Genomic DNA, 15,795 nt, shown 5'->3' on the forward strand with positions numbered 1-15,795 from the left:
CAATATCAACTCTTAATCCCTTCTAGCTGTGCAGAGCTCTCATTCATATAAAACAATAACCCTTACAGCAGTCCTGGGTCTGAAGGAGCACTTACACTTTAAAGTTCAATTTAGTGGGCTCTAAATAAATCTCATTGTTAGCATCAGGAGGATAAAATAAATCTCCTTGCACAGGTGTAACTGCCATGTAACTACACTGGGGTCACCAGCACAGCCTTGCTCCCAGTTACAGAGCACTTAGCACCTGGCACAGGTGTCTGGGGCAGACACTGACTGACCCCCCCAGGGAAAAGGGAGCTGCTGCTCTCGTTCTTGGCCGTGCACCGAGACAGGTCCTAGCAGGGCACGGGGCACTGGCTGTGTGCAGCCCATGTGCCCTTCTGGCTTTGCCCTGCACCCAGCGTTTCCAGCTGACAGCACAACAATCAGACTCACTCTGCTGCTGCAAGTCGAAGATCAGCTCTGCAGCCCTGCTCAGGCACAGGCGCACCTTGGCCACGGCCTGCAGGTATTCCACAGAGGATTCCTGAGGGGCCTCTCTGCTGCTGGCTGGGAGGTAGCTCTCTGGCAAGGTTCTGTCCTCTGGCAGACTGTCTCCATGCCCATATCCCAGGCTGTCCTCTGATTTTTCACACATGGAATCCTAGAGAGAAGCCAGAACACTGGTGAGTGGCAGAGACACCTCACACAGCCACCCCTGTGTCCCCAGGGCTGCCGCGAGCACAGCAAACCATCCCCGCACCCTCCACACCATCCCTTCACCTTCCAAACCATCCCTTCACCTTCCAAACCATCCCCGCACCCTCCACACCATCCCCGCACCCTCCACACCATCCCCGCACCCTCCACACCATCCCCGCACCCTCCACACCATCCCCGCACCCTCCACACCATCCCCGCACCCTCCACACCATTCCTTCACCTTCCAAACCATCCCCGCACCCTCCACACCATCCCTTCACCTTCCAAACCATCCCCGCACCCTCCACACCATCCCTTCACCTTCCAAACCATCCCTGCACCCTCCACACCATCCCTTCACCTTCCAAACCATCCCTGCACCCTCCACACCATCCCTTCACCTTCCAAACCATCCCTGCACCCTCCACACCATCCCTTCACCTTCCAAACCATCCCTTCACCTTCCAAACCATCCCCGCACCCTCCACACCATCCCTGCACCTTCCAAACCATCCCTGCACCCTCCACACCATCCCTGCCATGAGCACAGCAAACCATCCCTGCACCCTCCACCCCACTGTCACTGTCCCCTCATTCCCAAACCTCTGCCATGTCACCCAACACCATTTTTAGGATGTGCCCCAGCTGTCCCACACTCCCCAAGCTTGGAGCTGAGCGAGAGCCATGAGCAGGCTGTGAATAACACACATTTCATGTTCCAAGATGCCAAGCTCTACCTGTCTGTCCCTTAGCAAGAACACAAATGGTGATTTTAACTACAAAGTCACTTTATAAAAAACTGTAAGCAATGAAACCTCTCCCCTGCTGTCACATTTGTTTCAAGTTGTCCTAAGTTCTGAAAGTTATGCAAGGGGAGGAAAGGGAGCAATCCAAAAGGCATAATGATTTAAGTTCTGCACAATAATTTGAGTGCCTGTAGAGACAAGAAGACAGTTCAGCAGTGGGCTACTGCCATGAGAAAGGCCCTGCTTGCTGGACTCCTGTGCTGCAGTTTGAGTTTTAACACTCAGACACCTGTCCAAGGGAAAGAATTTATGTAACACTGCAAAGACACACAAGCCTTTCCTTGAAAAGCAAGGCTTGTTCAACTGCTTTTGGGCTTTCTAGTTGGAAAAATAGTTATATACACAAGAAACACCCCCCAGAACTGCAGAAGAATTTCTGTTCTTGGCTTCTTTTACTCATGAAACTGCACCAGTTTCATGGCCCAGCTCTTACCTCCAAGCAGTTGACAAAAAGCAAGTAGAGCTCTTTTTTGTCATTTTTCTCCAGGAGCTCGTTGTGCTCCACCTGGGACAGGTAATGCTGCACATCATCTTTCACTTCATTGAAGCTGCAGGAGAGAGAGACACCCCTGACACAGCTGCCATGCTGACAGGGCTGCCCCTGCTCTAAATCCCAGCAGAGCTCCCAGAGATGGCCCCAGGACAGGTGGGGTCACTCTGCGTCCAGCTGCAAGGTGGAAAAGCTGTTGTGCCATTTTTTGCAGGGGACCTTTGGATTCACAGCCTGAGCTGGGCTTTGATCACCAGCAGTGCTCAGTGGTTTAAGATTTAAGATTCACACCTGAGAAAGGGCTTTTGTGCCCTGCCTGCAAAGGGAGGCTGGGAGGGCTGTGGGAATGGGAAGGGCGGTGGAGCAGCCACAGGATCAGTCCTGATTAAATCTCCGTGAATGAGGAGTTTTGCTTTGCTGACCTAGATCAGAGCAACTGCTCAGGCACCTTGCAGCCCCCGCAGGCACCCACCCTCAGCACAGGGTTAGTGAGGAACAGCCAGGAAAACCTTGCACAGGCTGCTCACACTGCACCACAAGCTCTGTGCAAGCCAGCCGAGTCGCATGACTAATGCAAAGGGATTCAAACTCAGCGGAACTCACGGAGGTGAGAACAATCAAATCGGTTTGATGAGGAACAGAGCTGAACTTGGCCCTGGCCTAAGCTCCCTCAGCTGGATGTGCTCACCTGTACTTCAGGAGCAGCTTCAGCATCACGGAGCGGATGATGGGAGTTTCATCCACCTCCTCATTAAACGGGGACAGGAGTTTTGTGTAGACAGCAGGGTGATCTGTGGAGACAAGGGAACCGCAGCCTTGGCAGGGGAGAGAAGGTGGTGGCACATTCAGCTCTGTAAGATTGTCAGGGTGAAGGGAGCTCACCTGAGTCCTTCACAAGGTTTCTGTGAACAAACAGCAGGTTCAGGAGCCTCTGGATCACCTTTGGCTCAGGGGGCTCGTTGTCCTTGAAGCACATGGTGGTGACCACGTCGATGAAGAAGTTGTTGCACCTCTGCCGGAACAGGGCGTTCTTTGCTATGGCAGCTCTGGGAAGGGCAAAGCAAACACAGAACCCCTTCAACCACGGAGGAATCAAGCACACACAGGCAAGAGTCACCAAAGGGAGATACTTTTCCACCTTCCCAACGAGATGGTCCTTCCAACCCAAACCTTTCTATGATTTGCATGTTTTTACAGAGGCCAAGGCAGCTTTCCCCTTCTTTGAAATGATAGAACAGACAGGACCTGCTCAGTTCCAGAGGGATGAAGCAGAGTTCACCACCCACTCTGCTCGTGTTCACCACCTCAGAGTTGAGAATTTCCTCCCAAAGCCTCCCCACCCAAGGCCCCCACCTTGGAGAGGGTGGCTGGAGTACCTGAGCTCCTCAGAGACAGTTAACTCCACATCCTCCACGGCAACCCTGCAGTAGGGACAGTGCATCTGTGCTGGCACCAGCCACAGGCTGATGCACTTGTGGCAGAACACGTGGTTGCAGGGCAGGCAGACGGGGTCCTTCGGCTCTCCCAGGCAGATGGGACATGGCTCCAGACCGTGCCTGGAATGCAGAAACAACCATGAACACAGCTGCTTCCCTGCTGCCTCCCCAAAAGCCCTGAGCAAGATGTTCAGCTGCAGTTAGACCGAGAGCAGACGATGGGAGCCAGGCTGGCTCAGCGCTCAGCTCAGCAGAGCCAAGCAGGGTCACTGCCCTTCCTCTGGCTTCCACTACACCCCATGCAGCACATCCAGGAGCGTGCTGGCAACACAGGCAACGTCCCTGCTGGCCCCCGCAGCCTGTCCCAATGTCAGTACCTGCAGAGCCTTCTGCTGACCTCGTTCTTGCACTGGCACAGCACTGTCATCACCGCAGCAAACGTTGGATGAGACTTCATGTCCGAATCGTTCTGGAAACACTGCAGAGGGAGAGGACAAAGCCCAGTGACTCAGCTACAACACCTGAGAGCAGAATTCCCATGACCAGCAGAAGAGGGAAGAGGTGAAATCACAGCTTTGCTCACCTTGGCAAGAAGCAAAGTGTATTTCCTCACCAAACCCTCAAACTCTGGCATCACGGCGTGGATGTCAAGCAAGACGTGTTCCACGAAGAGCGCCATGGCAAAGACACGGCTCCAGCAGGCCCTGGGGAGGACAGCAGGATGGCACCACAGCAGGGCAGCCAGGCTCTCCCTGCTGCTCATGCTCCCCTCCACAGCATTCCTGCACTCCCCACTTGCTTTGCCCTTTGCCTCTCCAGAGGGTTTTTTGTCAAGGACAGAACACTCAGGGGCCTGGCCTGGAAGCAGCACTGCAGCAGGACCAGCACCACTGCACACACCTTCCCACACCTCTAACTTCTGTGCCAAAAGACTTTTAAAACACCAACCACGACTAGCTGCAATTTCTCCCACTTCAAATAAACTAAACAAGGTCTGTGAGAAACTGGGGTAGCGCTCTGGGCTTTCTTCCAAAACACAAGATGCAGTGAAAGTCCCCATCTCCTGAGCTCTTATGCACAGCGGATGAAGTGGGGAGACAGTGCTGGTTAACAGGAACCTGAGGAGAGTTTTAAATAACCCCTGAACCCAGATGGAATGCACCAGATGATACTGCCAGATTTAGAGAGAGAATCCACAGGAGATGAGGGGAAAAAAACGTGGTTCTTGCTGCTTGGTATGTAATTGAGCCCAGCAGGAAGCTGGAAAGGTTTGCGAAGCCTGAGAAAAGCAGCACCAGAACAGCTTCAGGCTGCTCCAACACCCCAGTGAAATGCCAGGCAAAGAGGAGGGCTGTGAGCAGCCCTTGGTACCTACCTGAGCTCCCTCAGCAGCTGATGGCACCGGCTCCCCCTGCGCTGGGCACCCTCCTCCTTGCACAGGAATTCAATGGGCATGTGGAAGTTCTTCACCCTCTGCAGCCAGAGCTCAGGGGGGGCTGTCTGCACCTGGTTCTCCAGCTCCTCAGCACACACCATTGCAGCCAGCACGTCCAGAACCTGCACACACACAGGGCCCAGGCTAGCACAACACTGCACTTCAGAATTATCTATGGACCTCGGGCTTTCAGCCTGGTTTGCTACAGCACGTATTCTACTGAATAATGTCCTGCTTGATTATCTTAAGCCCTGCAATTCTCACGTTTGTGGCTTGGCTCGTTAGCATGTCCTATTAACTAATGCAAAAGCAGGGCAAACTATTTTAAAAGCTGCTTGTAGCAGCAGATCATGCCCAGTTCTGAGGAGCCTGAGCCTGTGCTTCCCCCTCTGCTGTCACCAATCCAAAGGAGACCGAACAGCAGCTAGTTCAGTGCAGACAGAGCTGCCTGCCAGGGCTGAGGGGCACAAAAGGCCTGGGAGTGACTCTACCATCTCTGAGGGTGGAATTCTGTCCCCTTGCTGCTTCAGGAGGAAGCCAGTCACACGGGGGTGCACAGCCAGGATCCTGGAGAAGTTCTGCAGGCGGCTCTTGAACTGGTTGTGTGCCAGGTGGGCCCAGGGCAGGGAGGGCACCTGCTCCTCTCTCCAGGGGGACTCTGCCACCCACTCCTCAACGCAGGACACGAACGCCGCACGCAGACACTGCGGGGTGGGAAACAGACAGAACCAAAGGTGAGAAAGTACTCTTCTAATTAATTTTGTACTGGAAATCCTGGCAAAACTCTCTGAAAGATGAGAATCGCTTCCCTACAAAGACAGCCTTAAATGTGTCAGTTTACACAGGTGCTGCCCTTTCTGAGTAAGCCCAGCAGCCACTCGGTGTGAGTGATCTGTCCTGGGGCTCCCCTGCTGTGGGGCTGTCCCAGAGGGGCGTTTTCCCCAGGCAGGAGTGATTCAGCAGGACACACTCCCAGGCAACACGCCCTTCTCCCCACCCAGAGGGTTTCCAGCCCCTGCTGCAGACACCGACCTGCAGCTCCTCCGGGGAGGACACGCCGATGGTCAAGACAATGAAGTCTGTGATGTAGCACTGGAAGAGCCTCTGCCTTTCTCCCTCGGTCAGAGCAGAGATGAATCTTCCCAGGGCGGTTTTCTGGAAGTATTCCACAAACTTCTCAGCGTGGCCTGGAAAATGAGGATGCAGAGAGAAGCTGGATACTGGGAAGAAGCTGGCTTTGACACAGCATCTATCCTGAAAACACTGACACCTCATTAATCACTGCTGCATCCAGCACTCCCCTCATCCAGGGCACTGAGGAGGGACTCAGGCCAGCCCAGCACCCGTGTCTTATTTCTGGAATCTCACCTTGTCATTAACTCTTGGCTGCTCCACAGCATTTTGAATGCAAGGGCACAAAATAGGTGAGAAAGATGAACGGTGAGAGGCACAAAGAAAAGCTGCCTGCACAGAACTCTGCTGGCTCACAGGAGCACAGAGGGACTGAAGGTGACTCCAGTGACAGGAAGGGCACAGCAGTGACAAACCAGAGCTCACAGGGCCATGGATGGAGATGCTGAAGCCAGGCTCTCACCTTCAGTGGTTTTTTGGATGTACTGAGCCTCCAACCACATCTCTTCAAGGTACTCCTTTATCCTCCAGCTGAAGGGCATCTCATTCCCAGCATGAGCAGATACCATCATGTTGTTCTGCACCAGGATTACCTCTGGCTGAGGGCTGGGGGGTTAAAAGGTTATTAATGCACTGGGCTTTTGTCTGGGAAGCACAGTGCAGACAACAGAGGTGAGAGGCTGCAGAAAGCAACTGAGCCCTAGGAGGGGAGAGAACTGCAGGACTCTGACATGGCTCTGACCCTGGCAGCTGTGGAGCACTGCCCTTCCTCAGCAGCCCCTGGGCAGCACACGGCTGCAGGGGCTGGGAAGGAGTGGGAACATGCCAAGGGCCAGGGAGCAAAGCCCAGGAGCACTCGGGGCCAGGCAGGAAGAACTGGCTGAAGTGTGAGCAGTGCCCTGCTGCCCTGTGGAGCAGCCAGCAAACACCATCCCTGTGTCTCTGCCTGGGGGGTTAGAGGCAGTGCTGGGCTGCTCCCAGCGCTGCCAGCCCAGCCCCTGGCTCCCCACAGGCTCACCTGCTCTTCCCCACACCGGGAGGGACACTCAGGAATTTGGTGTCACTGAAGATGAACATCCACAGGTTTGTCACCCACTCTGCTTCTGGCCTGGCCAGCAGCTCCAGGTTGCCATTCCTGTCTATGACAGCGATCAGGAGAGCCAGGAAGGGAGTGACCACCTTCTGGACTCGCTTCCACAGGGTGTGCCTTGGAGAGAGAGGGATGGAGAAACCCAAAGGGAACGTGAGCAACACATCAGCACAACAGGAGTTGCCTGTCCTGAACACCCGCCGACATTTGCAAGTGACAGAATCCTAATGCTGCCTTCGTAGTGAAAAATACCAGCAACAAAAGCCCCCTGCACTTCTCTCACCCCTGGCTCTCCTGTAATCACACTGTTCACTCCAGCACATGTGCATTCCTGTCCCAGTACAGTCCCTCCAGCTGTAATTCACCCATCCCCAGGACAGGCCAAAACTGCCTTCAGAGAGTTTCCAGCACAGACTGGAGACTGACACTGCAAATGTCCAGACTGCACACAGCTGCTGTCTGTGCTGCACAGGTGCCCCTGGAAGGCTGCAGGTGACCAGGCAGCGCTGCTGTCCTCACCTGAAGGTACCTGCCTCCTGCAGAGCACTGAGGTTGGAAGCTTCCCGAAGCACCCAGTTTTTTGGGTGAAAGGAATTTTCTTCTTGCTTCTTCAACATGCTGGAGAGACGAGCCTTGGTTATCTTCAGGAAAGAGGCTACAAAACAATGGGGAACTTGTGTTTTCTCTTCTAATAGCTTAGACCCAAATATCCCACCAAGCACAGCATTTGACAGTTGTTTCAATAATTGGCCAACTGGGAAAAAAACAGCCAGCAGAGCCAGAGAAAAAGCCACCACCTGAACAGCAAAAAAGCTCTGCATTCATCAGCACAGCAGAGCATGGGCACACATTCCTGGGAAGGCACCACAGCAAGGACCTTTGGATCCCCAGTGGCCTGGCTGACATGTTTTGGTGGTCCCCAGATGTCCAGGGACACTCCCTGCAGCACACACCTTTCAGCTCATCCTCTTTGGAGAAAAGGCCAAGCAGAATCTCAATTCTCCTCCTGCTTCGACTCAGGTCTTTGTTCTGGTCCCGCAGCATGCCCACAGCACTCTGCACACAGGTCCTCAGCAGCACAGTGGTGTCCAGGATCTCACCCTGCCAGGAAAGCCAGGTCATTCCCCCTGAGTGACCCTCCTGTCCCCAGCACACTCCCCTTGAGGGTTACAGTGCTCCCTCCAAGGAGCTCCTTTCAAACTGGCCCATGACACAGTTTTGTGCTGAGTCAGGATTCCTGCAGGGGCAGGATTCAGCAGTTTGAAGAAAGAAGTGGAAATAATCAATGTGACCAGGGAAAATCTGCCCTTCCTGGGAAATGCTACATGTCCCTGGTGCTGGGCACGTCCAGCTGGGGCTGGCAGGGCACACGAGGCAGCGTGGATGTGGCTGCAGCACAGCCAAGGCCTCAGGCAGCTCCAGCTGCACCCCAGAGCACACAGCTGGAGCGAGGCTCAGGACCACGGCTCCCACCTCCAGGCCAAGAAAGGTGACAGGAACTCTTAGAGCTGATCTTGTAAAATCAGGAGAATGTAATGACTAAGGAATTATAGACTCCTTAGAATGGTTTATTTCCTCAGTGATGCTGGTTTTGACCGGGCAGTGGGGAGGAGGAACATGTGTGTGATCAGTAAATGATCAGATGTAAATATTGCTGACTGGTTTCAGGTGAAGGGGGACACAAAAAGTGGGTGGCACCCAGGGATGACAGAGCGGAGAGCCACAGTGACAGCTGAGAGTGACAAATGTGTTCTGAACTGACCTCATGGTGCTCTGCTCCTGGCACTGGTGTTTCAACCTCCATCTCTTCCGGCTCTTCTTCTCCACTGGCAGGCAGAGCTGCAGCTAAGGTGTAGAATTTTCATTAGAAAGCAGCAGTGCACTCCTGCATCAGTCAGGTGAGAGTTTATTTTAGCAACTGCATCCCAGAGCAGCAGAACATCTGTCAGAGATCCATTAGCACCTGCACAAGTAGCTGAGGTTCACCTCTCAAACACAGCCACAGCTGCTCGGGCTGTCAGGCTCTGTGCAGCAAGAGCTGGAAGAAGTGTGACACTGAGCTAATGCCTTAGGCTCTCCCTGACTCCTGTCAGGCAGCATGGTGAAAGGAAAGAGAGCATGAGAAAGCTGAGGGGAAAGAAAGATCCTTGTCAGTAGTCTTTGCCACGCAGCATCTGCTGCCTCCTGTGCTGGGACAGAGCACTCAGGCTTCTGAGCAGTGCAAATGCCACATTTTTGTCAAAAAGAAAAGGGAAAAATACGAAATTGACTTGCTTGATGACCTGAAGTTGTAGTAATGAATTAAATACAAGTTGGGAGCCACGTGGTGACCCTCCAACCCAGGTGCTGAGCAGGGACAGTCACCAGATACGTTGTGCCAGGCATCAGTTCCCACAGTACCAGGTCTGGGACCACAGCTGCCCCTTTCCCCAGCACACAGCTCACCTCTGCCTTCAGCTGGATCCTCAGAGAACACCTGGCTGATGGTGAGGTTCTGCAGGGCTGTCAAGTCAGAGATCATGTCCTTGGACCTGCGGAGGTCGTCGATGTGCACCGACTGCCACAGCCCTGGAGGCAGAGAACAGCAAGGGATCATTCCCAGCCTGCAGCTTGTTCTTGCACAGGAGCTTCCCCAGAATTACCTGCCAGCACCTGGGGTGACGTTCAGAGGTCACTGACTCTCACCTCCTGCTGTAGGAGGGGAGAGCACAATGCCCTCAGAACCTGCTGCTGCACGTGTCCCTGCCTGACAGCTCCAAGGTTCTGAGGCTCTCAGAAGCCCCCAGACACAGAGGAACCTTGCTGAACACATCAGCACCTGCTCCAGAGAGCCTCTGGAGGGACAAAACCGCCCACAGAGTGACCCCCTGTGGCTGTGTGCTGCTCTCCAGCTGACTGGAGAGGGGACCTGCCTGTCAGCAGGTGAGGCAAGATACTGATCCATGGGCAGTCCTGTGGGACAGGGAAGCAGCTCTGCCAACCCACAGGACACACTGAGACCAGGTTTTCAGCATTTAAAGGAACAGTGGGCAAGAGAAATGATTGCCTGAAGGCAGCTGAAGAGTGAGGAGGGACACAGGCACACCCACCTCCATGGAACCCCACGTAGGATGTTCCTCCTTCCAGCCGGGAGAGCTTCATGATGAAGTAAACAAAGACAGAGTCTTCCCCCAGGTCCACCTTGTTGATCTCATTAACAACGGTGTACCTGCAGCAAGGAGCAGAGGCAGACAGAGGCTCATGGCCACAGGTCTTTCCTCAGAAAGGACAAGTTTCCTCTCCCAGAACAGACTCAGGTGACTCCCACTCCTTCCAGCTGTGCTGCCACCTCCAGCTGTGCCCTGAATTATCCCATGACCTCATCTCCTCAGGACTTCTGCATCCAGTGGCCAGAGTTCACACTTCAAAGGGGATTATCTGCTCATTTCACCTGTTTAGCTTATTTTCACTTGGGTTATGGATTATCTGAAATACAATCGGTCCATTTAGATTCATCCTGCTACGGAATAAAGGATTGCACATTCCTGAGTGTGGGATCCTTGAACAGCACCAATAAACAAACACAGTGAGAGTGGCCAGGCAGAACTGAACCACTCCACAGCCAACTCACTTGGCTGAGGCGATGAGCTGGGCATCCTGAGAGCCATCTTCAAAGTCTGTCTGAATAATGAGGACTTTATTTCCTGAAGTAGCATCCAGGAAATCCCTGAAAAGTGAAAAGAGCTTTACCAGAAGTGGCTAAGTGTAAAGATCAACCACTAAACACCACAGAACCAGTCACTCCACATCAGCTTTGGCTGCTGCAGGAGGAGAGAGAAAAACACCAAACTCCATCTCATGTGATAAGGTTTGTCCCGAGCCAGCCCCACTGCCAGCACAACCTCCCTTTCCATCTGTGCTACTCCCAATGCTATGCCCACGCACCCTGGCACCACGGATGACAGCCTCCCCCCAAAGCAGGAAACGCCGGCCCAGACTCACGGATTGCCCTTCAGGAAGGCAGTACTCCGTGTCAAAACTGCTGCAGGAACAGGATCTGGGGCCTTTGGGCCCTGCCCCGCACCTCCCTCTCCAGGCAGGCGGCGTCGGGCACTGGTGAGGCAGCCGCGAGAAGGTGGTGACCTGGGCAGAAAGGGGCACCAATGCAGCGCTCACCCACCCGAGCCGCCGGCCCGCACCCCAAGAATCAGCCTTCCTTGCTGCGCTGCCGCCTCGCAGAGGAGGGCAGAGCTGAGGGGCTCAGGGGGGTTGGAGCAACCCCGGACTCACCTCGGTGAAGGCCGTCTGCGGCCCGGGCCCGGCGCGCACGTGGGCGCCGAGGGAAATCCGCGAAGGACGTGTGCTGCTGCCGCCGGAAGTAGGTGTGGGACAGTGGAGTGGGCCATGAAGGCCGCCCGCGGAGCCGCAGAGGCGGATGACGGCGTCGGGGGTGGCACAGTTGAGGCAGGGCCAGGCGCGCCTCCTCAGTCACGCGGGGCAGCAGCTCGGCGGGCGCGCAGGCCGGGCGCAGGCGCTGCGAGGCCTGCAGCACCAGCGAGGCGCAGGTGTTGGCGTGTAGCCCACGAAGGCGTCCGCGGGGCCCGTAGCGCTGCCGGCTGATGAAGTGCTCCTCCGCGTTGACCGCCGTGAACTCCTGCACCCAGCGCTGCAGCTCCCCGCACGCCTCCCTCTGCGCCCTGTCCAGCACGGTGCTGATGTCCAGGTAGTGCTTCTCCAGCCGGTTGATCAGCGGGATGGGGAAGTGCTTGTACACCACCTCCTTCTCCTCGATGACGATCAGGCGGACACTTGGGGTGCACCCGGCACTTCACCCGGTGGGTGCCCAGCCCCAGATCGACGTACGTCTGTCTGCCCCGCCAGGTACACGTAGTACTGGTTGAGGGCGTCGTAGAGGCTCTCGTAGAGGTTCTGCAAGTTCAGGAGCACAAACCGTCTGGCCAGTTTCCATGCAGACCTTCACTCGGTTGATGTTCCTGCATATCTGGGTGTATTCTTGGTCCTTAGGAAAACTGGAGCCAAAGATGATTTCTGGCTGCTGTCGGGCAGTGAAAAAAACCTGCTGGAGGATCTGCAGCGCCGCGTAGTTCTCAGTCAACACAAGCAGGTACCTGCAGTCCCCGTCCTCAGCGCTGCTGTAAATGTTCTGTCGGATCAGCTCGAGCCTACTGATACTGTGAGCATCTATCTCCCCTTTTTCTACCAACTTGGAAGTGAATATTTCCAGGCGTTGACATCATCTTTGCCACCGAAGTTACGAAGAACCACCGCGGCAATGTCCTGAGGCGTGGGGTTGCTTTGGAGCTCTTAGCTAAGGCAAAGAACATCTTTATGAGGCTGTAGTAGTCACGCAGGCCAAAGAACTCCCTGTCCTGGGCCTTGCAGATGTTTTCATAGGCATCTGCAAAGTGATGGAAATACCGCTCGACCTTCTGCAAAGCCCCTCGAGCCGAGCAGCAAATGCCCTTTGCGCTCTCGATGAGCTCCTCTCTGCTGGGGTCCCCACGAGACACAAAGATGCCTCGATTCATCTTGGCAGGGTCCAAAGCCCAGTTGGAGATCCCGATGAAGCCGACCTTTTTGTGAGGAAGAGGGACGTCATCTATGCAGCCATCCTCCAAAAGTGGATGCAAAGTCTTCAAGGGCATTTTGGGAGAGTCTTCCGCCAGCCCAATCTCATCCAAAACCACCACTGATACATACTCCTCCAAGTTCTTCCCTTCCTGGAATCGAGCACAGTGCTTGAAAGTGCCTATGATCCCCTCTGGGGTGGAGAGGGGGCTGCACTGAAAAGACACGAGATGGATCTGCTTCAGGTCCTTGAACAGATCGGAATGAGCTGCTTGGCCCTGCATAGCATCGGCCACGATGGTTTTGGCCAGGGATTTGGAGCTCCCAGGCTTCCCAACAAGAAAAAGAGGGATTTTCAGCTCAATACAGATGACCATCATGAAGACGTTTTCCTTCAAGGCCAAGTTCCTTGCTATGGTATCCCGGAGTGGCACCCCACTCAGGAACAAGTCCTGCATCAGGGAGATCTCTTCCAAAATCTTTTTCTGGGTGTCGTAAGGCTTTGGGAGGACGTGGCTGATGGCAGTCCTGTACGGCTCCTTCCTTTCCAGGGACGCGTGGTAGCAGACCCCGACCGCCAGCACCAAGGACCAGATGACACCGTTTCTGTCACCGCCGCCCTTGGGAGCTTTCCTCTCGGCCAGGTACTTCTCCAGCTCCCTCAGCAGCAGGCGGCTGTGCCCGTAGAACCACTTGAACACCTCCATGCAGCGCTCCACGTCGCGCAGGCTGACGAAGCTGCACTCGTCGTCCCTCTGCCTCATGTACTGCTGGGAGACAAAGAGCACCTCTGCGACCGTCCTCACCTCGCCCTTGGCCATGGGCAGCTGCTCCGCCACGCGCTGCACGATCTGCTGGATGTACAGCCTCTCGGCGCTGTTGTTGAGCTGCCCGAAGTCCCACACCAGCGGGATCATGCTGGGCGGGAGCGCGTGCACCCGGTACACGAGCTGCCTCAGTGGGATGGAGCCCAGCTTCTCCCTGCTGTCGTCGGCTTTGACGCGGTAGCCCAGCCCCGCCAGCTCCAGGCGCTGGATCATCCTGTCCGTGTGCTTGCGGTAGGGGTTGCAGGCTGCGATGATCCGCAGGCCAGAGCCGGAGGCCAAGGGCTTCCCCTGCACCGTGCGGTCACACAGAACCTCCTTGATGCTGCTCACGGCCTCGGTCGTGTTGGCTTCATCGAAAAAGAGGACGGTGTCTAACCCGTGCTGCTCCTTGTTGGATTTAGCCAGGGCTTCTGCTTCTCTGACCCTGGCGTAGATCATCTCCGCGGTGGTGCCTCCGTGAACCTTGACGAGCTTCATGTTCTCCACCTCTACAAAGCTTCTGCGTAACTGGCACAGGAACTTCACCAGCCTGGTTTTCCCGCAGCCCGTTTCTCCCATGATGACGACCGGGATGTCGCAGCGGAAGCGCATCTCGATGGCCAAGATTTTCAGCACGTTGTCCGTGGTGAGCTCGTACGTCTCGTCGGGGTCAAACACCCAGGGGAGCCCCAGCACCATGCAGAGCTTCTCAAGCTTCTGCTCGCGGGGCAGCTGATCGAAGGGCACGTTGAAGGGAACCCTCTGCAGCACCAAGCCCTGGTACAGCTCGGCGGTCATGATGTCCTGCTTGATGACGTTGCCATTCCGAGGACTGATGGCGTCAATGCGGTTCCCGACCTGCTGGAAGTGGAAACCAATGAAGGTCATGGACACGCGATCCTCGTTGAAAAACAGGTAGGGATGAGGCTCCGACTCCCACTTCTTCCTGATGCGGAAGGGAAGCAGATCTTCCTCCGCGACGTTCTCCAGGTGGGAGGATTGCCTTCCTGAACTCTGGTCAGAAATGGTCAGGGAGGGCGTCGCAAAATCCCGTGCCATTAAAATCATGAAGCCGACCACAAAGTTCTTGAAACCGTTCAAAGTGTCCCGGACAAAGTCAGGGTTGCAAAAGACAGAAGCTTCGCAGTCCCTCAGCTGGATGTTGAGGAAGCAGGTGAAGTTGCGGAGCTCGGCCCAGGAGGGATCCATGACCCCGCAGTGCAGGAGGAAGACCTGCAGACATTCTGCCGGGCTGCCTTCCACCGAGAGCGCCTCGTACCAGAACGCGTCCAGGTCACACCCCTGGTTAAACCTCTTCAGGTACTGGAAGGGTCTCTGGAAAGCCTCACTGCAGAATTCCTCCTTGTCCATTCCCACGTCCGAAACATCCCCGGAATGGTTCCAAAGCGTCTCCATTTCCAGCACTTCTTTGGGAGACTTGCACGTTATTTTAGGGAACACATCCAAAAAGTGGTACTTCTCGCTCACCTGGAGAAGAGAAAGAGAAAAGGTCATCACAGAGCTGTAGCCTCAATCTTCATCAGCTTAGCTAATCTGTTCTCAACAGTATCCTTGCCTAAAACCACAGACCTGAGGAACAGGAGCCAGCCTGTTCCTCTGTGCATCCCTTCTTCCACTTAAAGTGCACCAATGAACCCTATTCCCTTCTAATGTGAGCCTGGCATCACCTCCAGCCCCTTCTCAGGGCTTCTTCAAAGGAAACTGAACCCAAGAAACTGTTGGTACTTATTCCAGACACTCTACAGTCTGTTCCTACAGCTGCATAAAAATATTCCCCCACTTTCAAACATGCAAATTAACATGAGAGAGATCAGATTTTGCATTTTTATGTTTCCTGTAAATGTTACGGTGGGAGCAGCGAGTCTTGGAGTAACAGGCCTTCAGAAATCACCAAGCCAAGGAAACTGGACAGGCCTGATTTGCTGTCTGGTGTTAATGTCACTTTGTGGGACACCAGTTTGTTACAGGATACAGCACACCCCCAATGAAACAGGGAACTCCTGTGCTGTGTTTACAGTTAGTCTCTACAAGTCAGCACAGCTGTGTACAAACACGTGCAAAGTGACAGAGAAATTCCCAGAAAAGGAGTGTTGCTGGTACGTACATGTCTGGCTGCTGTCTTTGGCAATGGGGACACCTCCAGGATTTCAATGATGTACAGATGACACTTCTGCCGTAGCCACATGTTGCCATTATTATCTGTCAGGTACTGCAAAACCAACAGCTTGAAGAGAAACTCTGGAATTCCACGCTGCACCTGCCACAAGAAGAGATAGCAAGGCAATTCCTCTTTATTTACCCATTACAACTTCACAGGATCACAGAACAGTC

At 54.6% G+C, this 15,795-nt stretch overlaps 1 protein-coding gene across 1 annotated transcript in view; it reads right to left on the minus strand.

Annotated features, from left to right (window-relative positions):
• The window catches only part of RNF213 (ring finger protein 213), a 42,585-nt gene that overhangs the window by 9,707 nt on the left and 17,083 nt on the right, over window positions 1-15,795 (minus strand). Inside the window, 31 exon segments of the mRNA XM_040081487.2 lie at window positions 436-643; window positions 1,921-2,035; window positions 2,666-2,768; window positions 2,860-3,023; window positions 3,354-3,533; window positions 3,791-3,891; window positions 3,997-4,117; window positions 4,789-4,970; window positions 5,340-5,552; window positions 5,881-6,035; window positions 6,443-6,585; window positions 6,998-7,186; window positions 7,589-7,724; window positions 8,023-8,170; window positions 8,832-8,914; window positions 9,515-9,637; window positions 10,159-10,277; window positions 10,680-10,792; window positions 11,076-11,156; window positions 11,159-11,191; window positions 11,339-11,389; window positions 11,391-11,441; window positions 11,443-11,460; window positions 11,462-11,512; window positions 11,514-11,855; window positions 11,857-11,916; window positions 11,918-11,995; window positions 11,997-12,295; window positions 12,298-12,360; window positions 12,363-14,931; window positions 15,569-15,721. Of these exon segments, the coding sequence (XP_039937421.1) occupies window positions 436-643; window positions 1,921-2,035; window positions 2,666-2,768; window positions 2,860-3,023; window positions 3,354-3,533; window positions 3,791-3,891; window positions 3,997-4,117; window positions 4,789-4,970; window positions 5,340-5,552; window positions 5,881-6,035; window positions 6,443-6,585; window positions 6,998-7,186; window positions 7,589-7,724; window positions 8,023-8,170; window positions 8,832-8,914; window positions 9,515-9,637; window positions 10,159-10,277; window positions 10,680-10,792; window positions 11,076-11,156; window positions 11,159-11,191; window positions 11,339-11,389; window positions 11,391-11,441; window positions 11,443-11,460; window positions 11,462-11,512; window positions 11,514-11,855; window positions 11,857-11,916; window positions 11,918-11,995; window positions 11,997-12,295; window positions 12,298-12,360; window positions 12,363-14,931; window positions 15,569-15,721 (6,445 nt within the window).

This window comes from Hirundo rustica, chromosome 18 (assembly GCF_015227805.2).
Source record: "Hirundo rustica isolate bHirRus1 chromosome 18, bHirRus1.pri.v3, whole genome shotgun sequence".
Lineage (NCBI taxonomy): Eukaryota > Metazoa > Chordata > Aves > Passeriformes > Hirundinidae > Hirundo > Hirundo rustica.